At 41.4% G+C, this 13144-nt stretch overlaps 1 protein-coding gene across 1 annotated transcript in view; it reads left to right on the forward strand.

Moving 5' to 3' along the window:
* pik3c3 (phosphatidylinositol 3-kinase, catalytic subunit type 3) overlaps nt 1-13144 on the forward strand; it is a 30436-nt gene that overhangs the window by 10193 nt on the left and 7099 nt on the right. Inside the window, exons 7-18 of the mRNA XM_061961026.1 lie at nt 1555-1626; nt 1698-1802; nt 1901-1993; nt 2059-2244; nt 2323-2453; nt 2685-2766; nt 9478-9545; nt 9614-9719; nt 9796-9912; nt 11169-11300; nt 11380-11508; nt 11565-11634. Of these exons, the coding sequence (XP_061817010.1) occupies nt 1555-1626; nt 1698-1802; nt 1901-1993; nt 2059-2244; nt 2323-2453; nt 2685-2766; nt 9478-9545; nt 9614-9719; nt 9796-9912; nt 11169-11300; nt 11380-11508; nt 11565-11634 (1291 nt within the window). The remainder of the gene's footprint in view (nt 1-1554; nt 1627-1697; nt 1803-1900; nt 1994-2058; nt 2245-2322; nt 2454-2684; nt 2767-9477; nt 9546-9613; nt 9720-9795; nt 9913-11168; nt 11301-11379; nt 11509-11564; nt 11635-13144) is intronic.

Below are 13144 nucleotides of genomic sequence, written 5' to 3' on the forward strand. Positions count from 1 at the left end.
TTACTGTTTGGACGCATAGATCCCAAATAAACAGAAGAAACCCGTGGCCTCCTAAGACCCAAACGCTTGTATGCCATGCATGTTTTAATTATGGCTGTTTAGGCTCTTTGCAACCCAATGAGTGTAAACACAAAAAAAGTTGGAAGTTGCCATTTGAACTTGAGGCTGTGTTTTCAGCCATCCGGAATGTAACATGTGATGTGGGAAACTCTTCCTCCACCACTAATTGGCAGGAAAATGTACTCGTAAGTGGAAACCAGGGCCTCGTGGAGAAAATTTTTGTATTGTGGTCTACAGAACTAAAAATGGGATGCCCAAATATATGTGGACGCAGGTCCGAGGAGGTTAAATGAAATCTACCAACCCTCCAAAGAAGAGTGGTTAATTATGCCAGCCGATTTTTTTCCAGAAGCTTGTTGAGGGCTACAAAAAGCATTTGGTCAAGGCAAAACTTGCTAAGTGACATTAGTGGGGTGATTTATGACACACTGGGGCGGCACTCGCTGCGTCCACAAACATGGAGAGGAAAAGAAGATTTTCATGTAATTATCTCCTTCTGCCCGCTTCTGTCCGGCAACAACCTGTGTACCATATATATCAGGCCTGGGCATTTATTTTGACTCAGGGGCCACATTTAGAGAAAAAAACATGTCTGGGGGCCGGTATATCTATCTATCTATCTATCTATGTATATATACTGTGTATATATACAGGTATATATAAATATGCACACACACACACACACCTAAGCTGTGAAAATGTGCTATACAGTATGTGTGTTTGGGTCCTAACACTAATACAAAACCTCATAATAATGTCTGATTGAATGCTAAAAATGTTATGACAGACCGCCTTAAAAAACGGGATGGGATTTTACATTTTCTACTGAATGAGACACCAAGAATGCACATGAAAATAAAGAATGTGGGATTTACAATATTAACTAAGAAGCATAAAACACTGAATATTGACAACATATGAACGTCGATCCTCTTTTACTTCTCACACCCCTTCTCGATCTACATTATTTACAATCAAGCGAAACACAACGAAAATGCAACAAACACGGCAAAATATGAACGTGAAGAGTAAAAAACCCCACCTACAATCTGATATAATATCACTTTTATTGCAGAACTTTGTTGTAAAAATCTCCTTCCACGTCTGTCCCTGACACCCACATTTCAGGCTCTAGAAACATTAGAAAACATCACTGCACATCATAATGGCAGCTACACTTTCCATCTTAAAGATCTAAAAAAATGATTTGGGAATGTCCGGCGGGCCAGATTGAAAAGCTCAATGGGCCGCATGTGGCCCCCGGGCCTTAGTTTGCCCAGGTCTGATATATATGAACCTGTATGTGTACCGGTAAATGAGAGAACATTCTAAATACATTAATATTTGTGCGTCCAACTCTTGATTTGAAAAAACTAAATTCAAATAAATAATAGGGCTGAAATTGGTATGTCAATTATTCCCATGATGAGTGTACGTACACTTCTGACTGCAAGCGTACACCAAAGAGGCAGATTAAAGGATTGTTTATTTCAGGATGTAGATGATGCAGCACCCTTGTCTACCAGCTGTGAAATTGTTAAAGTTCCTGACCCACAGATGGGGATGGTAAGCAACACACACAGATATTTCTTTGTATTGTACGGAATTAGTATATTTGAAGACGTCTTTTTCCACAGGAGAACCTGGTGGAGAGCAAGCATCACAAACTGGCCCGCAGCCTCCGCAGTGGACCCTCCGATCACGACCTGAAGCCCAACGCTGCGACGCGTGACCAGCTCAACGTCAGAGACTGTTTTTTTATGTTTATTAATCCGGTCTAATGATTAGGCACACCTTGCGCATCTGACGTGTGTGTGTGTGTGTGTCTCTGTGTCCACAGATCATTGTGAGCTACCCTCCCACCAAACTTCTGAGTTCAGAGGAGCAGGACCTGGTGTGGAAGTTCAGATATTACCTCACCATGCAGGAAAAGGTTGGCAGCGCCCGCACTCTTCTTCTGTTGTGTGCGTGCATTATTTACGTTTCTTGTGGCTGCAGGCTCTGACAAAGTTCCTCAAGTGTGTCAACTGGGACTTGCCTCAGGAGGCCAAGCAGGCACTGGAGCTGCTGGGCAAGTGGAGGCCAATGGATGTAGAAGACTCGCTGGAGCTGCTGTCCTCGCAGTTTACTAACCCGACAGTGCGACGCTACGCTGTGGCACGGCTACAACAGGCAGATGACGAGGTAAATACGGAGGAAAGCAGCAGCAGCAGCAGCAGAAGAAGAAGAAAAGTGTTTGCATTCATTGGACATGTTTTGTAGGACCTGCTGATGTATCTGCTGCAGCTGGTGCAGGCGCTCAAGTATGAGAACTTCAGTGACATTCAAGGAGGCCTGGAGCCAGGCAGCAAGAGAGACGGCCAAGGACTTTCAGATGACTCCACACTGGACAGGTCAGCACTTGGATGTTGGATGATGCGATTCGATTGGCAGCTGCTGCTCATCTAATGCTCTCTGGGTGGTGAATGCTGCTTTGAGATTATTTTTCTTTCACACACTGACACAAAGCGCTTGCGTATTCTGATTTTTATGGATTAGAGCCGCGCGCTGACGGCCAGGATAACCCAGGCCAAGCTTTGCCTCACCTGTTTCTCTGTTACGCTTTGTGTTTATTGCTTGCGTAGTTCCCGGATCCTGACGGCCACATTTGGACCCCCCTCCGCCACCCAGAAAGCCAAAGAAGGGGCAGACAGTGAAAACCTGGAGGTAAAAGGGAAACAAGAGGTGTACACACATACTATGTCCTTGTGTATGTATTTCTTTAAAACTCAAATACTGTACATACTGTCATTATATTTGGGACATGTGTTTACCGGTACCTAAACTGCAAAGCAAATTAGCACTGTCAAATGATACATTTTTAAAATCAGATTAATCACACTTTTGAGTTTGCATGACTCATGATTAATCACAGGTTATTTACTTTAATAATTTAAATTAATATAAAAGAGACCCCAATATATTTGGACACACATGTCATTTTATTGTCGGAATGTTAAAAAGGATTTAAAAAAATGAATGAATGAACATGATTTATTTGCTCAAAACTTGCTAACCGTTTTATCTAAAGTCCAGTCAAGGTTTGTTTTGAAGTGAAATTGGCCAGTGAGCACACCAGTTGGAGTCTCCACACTCTTTATTTTTTACCGACGTACGCATTGACCTGATCACTGACCTTATAACACTCCTTTCAGGTAACCAGCCACGGGTAAGGTAAAGGAGAATGTATGCTCAAAATGTATTCCGTGATTAAACTCCAAATACACATGATTAATGCGATAATGTTTCTGGATTAATTACATGGGTTAACTCATTACTTTTGACCGCCTTACTTAAAAGAACTATTTTTATTGGAAGTTACTTCACAGGTCACAACAAACCGGTGTAATATGACAGTGCTTCCATAATAACATTTTACCCAATTTTTTCCCTCCCCACCAACCTGCCCCACACACAAGAGGGCACTAACAATGACACATTTAGTCAGATAATGTAGTATAAAAGACGCACAACGCAAGTCAATAAATATAAAGAATGAGCAAAACAAAGTAAATTCATAATAAATAAATACAAGATAATAATCCATCCATCCATTTTCTACCGCTTATTCCCTTCGGGGTCGCGGGGGGTGCTGGAGCCTATCTCAGCTGCATTCGGGCGGTAAGCACACCCTGGACAAGTCGCCACCTCATCACAGGGCCAACACAGATAATTACTCTTCAGGTATTTTCTAATGTAATTGGGGAGCCATTGAGGGATAATCTCCTGTATCCACCTGTTGTGAGATGGTGGTCATCTGGCTAATATCGTGACAATGTCAAGAACTGTTTGCAAGATTCGAGAACAGGGGTCCCCAAACTATGGCCCGCGGGCCAGATCCAGCCCGCCAGCACCTACAATCTCGCCCACGAGATGTCCCAAGTTTATATATATATATATATATATATATATATATATATGTATGTATGTATGTATGTATGTATATATATATATATATATATATATATATATATATATATATATACATATACAGGTAAAAGCCAGTAAATTAGAATATTTTGAAAAACTTGATTTATTTCAGTAATTGCATTCAAAAGGTGTAACTTGTACATTATATTTATTCATTGCACACAGACTGATGCATTCAAATGTTTATTTCATTTAATTTTGATGATTTGAAGTGGCAACAAATGAAAATCCAAAATTCCGTGTGTCACAAAATTAGAATATTACTTAAGGCTAATACAAAAAAGGGATTTTTAGAAATGTTGGCCAACTGAAAAGTATGAAAATGACAAATATGAGCATGTACAATACTCAATACTTGGTTGGAGCTCCTTTTGCCTCAATTACTGCGTTAATGCGGCGTGGCATGGAGTCGATGAGTTTCTGGCACTGCTCAGGTGTTATGAGAGCCCAGGTTGCTCTGATAGTGGCCTTCAACTCTTCTGCGTTTTTGGGTCTGGCATTCTGCATCTTCCTTTTCACAATACCCCACAGATTTTCTATGGGGCTAAGGTCAGGGGAGTTGGTGGGCCAATTTAGAACAGAAATACCATGGTCCGTAAACCAGGCACGGGTAGATTTTGCGCTGTGTGCAGGCGCCAAGTCCTGTTGGAACTTGAAATCTCCATCTCCATAGAGCAGGTCAGCAGCAGGAAGCATGAAGTGCTCTAAAACTTGCTGGTAGACGGCTGCGTTGACCCTGGATCTCAGGAAACAGAGTGGACCGACACCAGCAGATGACATGGCACCCCAAACCATCACCCAACCATGCAAATTTTGCATTTCCTTTGGAAATCGAGGTCCCAGAGTCTGGAGGAAGACAGGAGAGGCACAGGATCCACGTTGCCTGAAGTCTAGTGTAAAGTTTCCACCATCAGTGATGGTTTGGGGTGCCATGTCATCTGCTGGTGTCGGTCCACTCTGTTTCCTGAGATCCAGGGTCAACGCAGCCGTCTACCAGCAAGTTTTAGAGCACTTCATGCTTCCTGCTGCTGACCTGCTCTATGGAGATGGAGATTTCAAGTTCCAACAGGACTTGGCGCCTGCACACAGCGCAAAATCTACCCGTGCCTGGTTTACGGACCATGGTATTTCTGTTCTAAATTGGCCCGCCAACTCCCCTGACCTTAGCCCCATAGAAAATCTGTGGGGTATTGTGAAAAGGAAGATGCAGAATGCCAGACCCAAAAACGCAGAAGAGTTGAAGGCCACTATCAGAGCAACCTGGGCTCTCATAACACCTGAGCAGTGCCAGAAACTCATCGACTCCATGCCACGCCGCATTAACGCAGTAATTGAGGCAAAAGGAGCTCCAACCAAGTATTGAGTATTGTACATGCTCATATTTGTCATTTTCATACTTTTCAGTTGGCCAACATTTCTAAAAATCCCTTTTTTGTATTAGCCTTAAGTAATATTCTAATTTTGTGACACACAGAATTTTGGATTTTCATTTGTTGCCACTTCAAATCATCAAAATTAAATGAAATAAACATTTCAATGCATCAGTCTGTGTGCAATGAATAAATATAATGTACAAGTTACACCTTTTGAATGCAATTACTGAAATAAATCAAGTTTTTCAAAATATTCTAATTTACTGGCTTTTACCTGTATACACATATTTATGTATCTATTTATTTATTAAGATATAGAATTAAATTAAACTTAACTACGGTAAGTGTAAATATCTATATATATATATATATATATATATATATATATATATATATATATATATATATATATATATATATATATATATATATATATATATATATATATATATATATATATATATATATATATATATAGAGAGAGAGAGAGAGAGAGAGAGAGATAGTTGGTTTGGATAGCCCAATGTCACCCAAAATTTGGGAACTAAACTATCTGTCTGTCTGTGTGTGTATATATGTATATACATATATGTGTGTGTATATATGTATTTACCTATATATGTGTGTATATATGTGTATATATATATAGATAGCCCAATGTTGGCCTCCAGTCAAAAATTTTGGGGACTAGAAGGAAGTGGTTGCAAGGGGGCACCAAACAAAGCCAAAAAAGGTTCTGTAGAAATTTCTGACCAGATTGTGACAAGCCAGGGACAGAACCAAAACACCTGAGAATGGTCAGCCAGGGATCGATTACACTACTACACTACTCTTTTAATGCATCAGCTGCATTAAAGAATGAATTTTGTGAACTACTTTACACTTGAAGGCTGTGTCTTGTGCCAATAGAAGACTTGTAAGATAATTGTATGTTGCATGACAGCACCAAAAAAAAACAACAATGTTGGAATAGCGGTAAGGAGTGAACTGCTCAGCAGTGTTGGTCATCTTACCTTAAAAAATAAATTATGGTACCGAAAATGTGAACTTGGGTAAAAAGACACAAAGAAGCATTTGGCCTGCAAGTAGTGCAATTCTCTGCACCTGTATGCCAAAATACATCCTGAAAGAACTTTACATAAAACTGTAACCCATTTTGGGCAAATAAATGCCATGCATTCAAGTAAAACTTTAAAAAACATTCCTGGATGACATACTGACAATAAATTAAATGTGTGTACAAAAATTGGGGTATTTTCTTAAGCTAATTGTACATATAAAACAGGCATATATGAGGGTGCAGTCAGAAATGTGAACCTGTTCCATCATGCTCCAGCAGTTGTTCTCTGCTTATACAGTAGTAACATTGCTGTTTTTTTTATTGAATTTGGATCGTTCGCTGCAGTGTGTGTCCAACTCCAGCAAGTGGATTGCACTTTGTCAGGCGTCTGCCTTCACCCCTGTACCACTTCGGTGTCTCACCTGAAGACTAAGTTCCTGCTGGTATAGCTCGACAGGTCACTGAGGCATGCAACACCTTGATCACAATAAGGTGGAAATCCCTCAGGGGGAAAATGATAAAATAAAAGTAAAATAAAGTATTTTTCTTCAACATTTTATCAACCATCACAACATTTAGCTAAACTTGATGGCCTAAATGTGTAAATTTAATGTAACCTTAAGTAGGACTTCACACACAATAGTCAATGTTTACAAAACTGAAAAGTACGGTAGTCTTATGAATTATATAAAAAAAATATTCTGAAACTATCATCAAGTCTGCTGCATCAAATGGATTGTACTTGTATAGCACTTTTCTACCTTCAAGGTACTCAAAGCATTTTGACACTATTTCCACATTCACCCATACACACACACATTCCCACACTGATTCACATGACCCATCAGGAGCACGTTTGAAGTGTCATGCCCAAGGACACAACGGATGTGACTAGGATGGCGGAAGATAGGAAGAGAACCTGGAACCCTCAAGTTTCTGTTATGGCTACTCTACTACCCGAGCCACGCTGTCAAAGTTTCTGTATTTGTAATTTGTTTATGAGTGTGGTAAAAGCAGCAACCATAGAGTAGAGTACCTACTCTATGGTGGTGAGAGCTGGACGCTCACAGCGGACACTAAGCGCAGGATACAGTCCTTTGAAAGCAAGTGTTACAGAAGAATGCTACATATATCATACAGTGAACACCGGACAAATGATTATGTTAGACAGCTAGTTACCACCCATGCTGGCGAACAGGAACCTCTACTCTCAACAGTTAAACGTCGCAAGCTGACCTGGTTTGGGCATGTCACAAGGCACACCTCCCTGTCAAAGACCATCCTGCAGGGAACAGTAGAGGGGAAGCGGAGACGAGGCAGGCAGAGAAAGGCCTGGATGGACAACATCAAAGAATGGACTGGCTGCAGCTTCCAAACCCTGCTACGAACAGCAGAAGATAGTGATCGCTGACTGCCCAAGCATCCACCATGACACCCCTACGGCCTCCTAGGCCATGGGATGAGTGAGTGAGTGAGTGAGTGAGTGAGTGAGAAAAGCAGCAAATACACATAGCCAACTTACAGTCTGTAGATCTTACGATGCTGCTGATGGCATCATTTGGTGTCAAAAATAAAATAAGTCCTCTTCACTTTTCACATTTTACAATAGACTTAGACTTAGACTGAGACTTCCTTTTTATTGTCATTCAAATTTGAACTTTACAGCACAGATAAGAACGAAATTTCGTTACATAAGCTCATGGTAGTGCAGGATAAAAAAGCAATAAGGTGCATATATAAATAAATTAATATATATAATTAATATATAAATATATATATAAAATATATAAATATACATATAAAATATATATAAATAAATAAATAGATTACTGTACAGATAAATATATTGCACTTTTTCACATGCGTCCACGTTTATGGATGTATGTTGTATTGTCTTTTTTATTTCAGTGAGTTAATCCATTTTGGGGGGAGTTGAGGGGATCATTTAATTATGATGCGTTCAAGAGTCTTACGGCTTGAGGGAAGAAGCTGTTACAGAACCTGGAGGTTCTGCTTCGGAGGCTGCGGAACCTCTTTCTAGAGTCCAGCAGTGAAAACAATCCTTGGTGGGAGTGGGAGGAGTTTTTGCAGATTTTCTGAGCCCTGGTCAGGCAGCGGCTTTTTGCGATCTCCTGGATAGGAGGAACAGGAGTCCTGATGATCTTTTCCACCGTCCTCACCACTCTCTGGAGAGACTTCCAGTCTGAGGCATTGCAGGCTCCAGTCCAGACAGAGATGCTGTTGGTCAGCAGGCTCTCTATAGTGCCTCTGTAGAATGTGGCGAGAATGTGGATGTGGACAATGTGGAACATGTTAAATCCACATTTTTTTTGGTTTGGCGCTGCTGGCGAGAATTTAAACGTCCTCATCTGACAAGGAAAAGCATCTGTTTTGTCGCTAAGCCCCACCCTCTGTCATATTATATGCTATTACAGAACTGTGATTGGGTATATTTCAAACTTGTCTCACCCATCTACAAGATGAAATTAAATAGGATTGGATTTCGTTCATGTCAACATTTTCGTCGATGCACGTTTACTCAGGTCTGAGCGGTTGGGTGCGTGTGTGCACGCGGACTCACGAAGCCTGACACGCTTCATTCAGTCAAACTGTTGTAACGCGCCACTTCACATTCTCAGTCACGGCAATGGCGTTGCAACTAATTAAATTACTCGTTACTGACAAAAAAATAACGCCGTTTGTAACGCAGTTATTACCAACACTGCTGCTCAGTCAGTATTGACACCGTACACAACAATACAGTTTCACACCGACATTTGAAAGCACATTTGGGAAGTAGATGAATGTGGGAATACTTCAAAAGCAGCTACTTCCATCTTGTGGAGTTACAAAAATCTACATCATGAGGTTGCCTACAGCCTCAGCTGTTAAGACCAATGTTTTTTTCAACTGGCACTAATCAGAGACCCCGCCGTGACATGTGACGTCATACTAAAGTAGAGATAATATGGAGTTAGCATCTTTGGAAACATCATTGTGTGTGTTTATCCGCAGCAAGACCTGTGCACCTTCCTCATCTCGCGCGCTTGCAAGAACTCCACCCTGGCCAACTACTTGTACTGGTACGTACCCTTGTGTGAGCTTTGTCTGGGTTGTATGAGTCAAGCTCACCTGCCGGTCCTCTTCTCAGGTACGTCATAGTGGAGTGCGAGGACCAGGACACGTTGCAGAGAGATCCCAAGACGCACGAGATGTACCTGAACGTCATGAGGCGGTTCAGCCAGGCACTGCTTAAGGTCAGCAGAGCCGAGACGACAGGTTCCTCCTTTTGCCTCGGGTCCTCCTGACATCCACTCAATATCTCGTCTCCAGGGCGATAAGAGCGTGCGGGTGATGCGCTCGCTGTTGGCTACGCAACAGACCTTTGTGGACCGGCTGGTGCAGCTGATGAAGGCTGTGCAGAGAGAGAGCGGCAATCGCAAAAAGAAGGTGGGCATTGTACAGTATATATTGTATTATGTAAATACGTTGTTCATTTCGCCATCCACGTGCGTGCAGGCCTCGAATTTTAACTTTTTAAGGTTAAGGCAAGTGTTGCCTTAAAGGAGGGCTCATATTTGAAGGGCACCAAGGCAAACATTATTTTCTTTCAAGGCCGGGGCTCCAAAGCATGCATGCATATATATATGGTGTTATATAAATATAACTGTTTTTTTTATTCATTATTAATATAAACTTGTCAGCTTTTTGTCATTTCATAATGCCTTTATCTCTATTTTTACATTTTGATAGAGGTCTGTATTTTTTTAAATTATTTATTTGTTTTTTAAGTTATGTACTTGTAGATGCTGTATCGGAACGGATCCAACAATAGTAATGTATAAAAACCTTGTGTTTACTTTTTGAAATGAAATAAAACACAAAGCTGTTTGGCTAATGAAAATGAAGTCTAATAAACAAGCTTCTCTTGGTTCAGGAAAACAGTTTGGCCAACAAAATTAAAGAGGAGTGACACTTCTCACATTGAATACACAAACTTCACAGCCTGCGTTCAAATAGATAAGATGACAAAACATTTTAGCTAGTATTGATGTTATTTGAACACTGATACAGTTAGCAGTTAAACAAAGGAACAAAGGACGAGTGAACATCACAGTCAACAAAGTAAACAAGTTGTGACCACATTCACGACACATCACCTGCTGCAAAACATCAAATAGTTGTTCTCCTTCGCTGTATACTTTTTGTGTGGGGACAAGTGCTTCTCTCTCCAATATTGTCCACACCTGTCTCCATCTAAACACAGCAGTGCGCTCTTAAAAGCACGCCGGGAAGCGAGGGAAAATGACGTTAAACCAAGCGCTTGGCTCTGTTTACTCCGAGGGGAAATCTCCCGAGCAAAGTCTGTGTAGTTAGTCCGCCATGATAATCAAGCCAAATGACGCTAGTGTGCACGCGCCTGACTTTGTGTTGCCTAAAAGGCATTAATAAATAACATTTTTTTGGTAATTAAAAAAATTAGACGGTATTACTAACCGTCTGGAATTATATCGCAAATGATCATTATACCGTTTATTGTTACACCCCTCGTCCATTAACATGTAAAAAGTCAAGGGCGATCACAGCATGTTCTTGCCACCGATGTTGGTAAATTTTTTAGGGCTTAAGGCAAATGACGAGGGCGGTTGCGGCTCTTGCCGCAGTTGCCGTGGTTAAATTCAAGCCCTGTGCGTTTGCTTGTGTAGACTGAAAGGCTACAGGTGCTGCTGGCCGACAACGAGAAGGTGTATCTCTCCGAAATCGAGCCCATTCCGCTTCCTCTGGAGCCTCAGATCAGGATAAGAGGAATCGTCCCTGAGACGGCGACACTCTTCAAGGTTCTGGAAACATCTCTGCACCTGTAGGCCCAGTTCAAACACCATCAGGACATCTCATTACCTTTTGTATGCATTTCAGAGCGCTCTGATGCCGGCCAAGCTGATCTTTAAAACGGAGGACGGCGCCATGTACCCGGTCATCTTTAAGCACGGCGATGACTTGAGACAAGACCAGCTCATCCTCCAGATCATCTCCCTTATGGACAAAGTATGCTCCTATTACGTTTGCCGTTATGCTATATGTGATCATTATTTCCCATTCAGCTGCTGAGGAAGGAGAACCTGGACCTGAAGTTGACGCCCTACAAAGTGTTGGCCACCAGCACCAAGCATGGTAATGTGTTACAAAATCATTCTCACTTAGGGCCCTTTTCTCATGTTTTTTTTTTTTTTACACGCTTGAAGTTACGCATGTTTCTCTTACTCATATTCGCCCATGCAACCTGCAGACACACCCGCCCCGCGTAATTAGGCAAAAGTGCTTAAGCCGTGAATGAAGGCAGGCTCATTACTAATGAGGCAGACTTTGCCATGACGCCTCTTAAGTCGGGATCCTCGGTACCAATGTTCCCTCTAATTTTTCATGTGTGTGAGCAAACGCACAAACTCCCTGAGCATTCAGTGGAGCACATGTGAGCAACATCAGACGTGCACACCGTGGCCACACCAGCGTCACACCTGTCCCAAACCTGACATCACAACAATTTAAATGTTTTATTAAAATAATTTTCTGATATAAGTGATTTTGCCCTCTTACAATGACAATAACAAAAAAACATGTTTTTCATGACCTATGTGCTAGTATTGTATGTCTGGCTGCGGGTCCTGCCTTTAAAAGAAATGTTACCCTTTCAGAGATTACATTTAGTTCCTGTAACTTTCTGTCCGTAAAACACATCTTTTTATTAGCATTTATGAAATCTAGTGACAACATTTCATGAATAATATCCTTAGATTAACATCCTTAATAAACGGCAGTAAAATAAGCACACATCTGATTGAGGAGTCAGAGTGTTACAAGCTGTCATTTACACAATCTGTGGCGTTGGGGTTGTCCGACTTTTTGTGTGGCCATAAACGCAGCACTGGCTAAGTGCCATGAGTACGTGTGTTGGTGCAGGTGAGACAGAGCGAGGGGCTTCTGTTGATATGACGGATGACAAAGTTGGTTTAAGGCTGGTTTGTATGGCAGAAAATGGCCAGTTTTTCTAGATAAAAGTTTTTTTATACATGGTTTTGGGGCTGTTTTTGCTCAATAAAGTGATTGATGGAATACCTGTCCGTAAAGTGTCTCGACAGGCGATAATTGAACTGTGTTGACAAAGATTGTTTTATTCTTTGGGGCCACTCTTGTTGTCACCTGTCACTCACAGAGTTGCATTGCAAAATCATACAGAATAAATTGTAATGTGTTTATTTCGTTTAGAGTTCAGATGGGATTTTTGATTTTCTGCGCGGCATTAATTTGCTGTGCGCAGAGGTTGCTGGGGACCTCCCGGGAGGAGCTGGACGAAGTGGCAGGGGAGAGGGAAGTCTGGGTTTCCCTGCTTAGGCTGCTTCCCCCATGGCCCGTCCTCGGATAAGCGGAGGAAGACTTCAGCTGTCAAAAAATCAATGGAATCAATTGATAGACGCCACTTTATTTGAGATATTCTCTATTAAATAGTGACATTGTGCCATGATCACTGTCCAGATGCAGTCCTTGTTTGTATTAAACGTCCGCTAATGCCCTTCTACTGTGGTCACACTCACAAGACAACAATGTGCATCTTGATTATTGATAGTTAATACAAAAGTGGCATCATCTTCCTTTGATCCTCATCTCAAGGGATATTTCCAGGTGT

The sequence above is a fragment of the Nerophis lumbriciformis genome, linkage group LG05 (genome assembly GCF_033978685.3).
Source record: "Nerophis lumbriciformis linkage group LG05, RoL_Nlum_v2.1, whole genome shotgun sequence".
NCBI lineage: Eukaryota > Metazoa > Chordata > Actinopteri > Syngnathiformes > Syngnathidae > Nerophis > Nerophis lumbriciformis.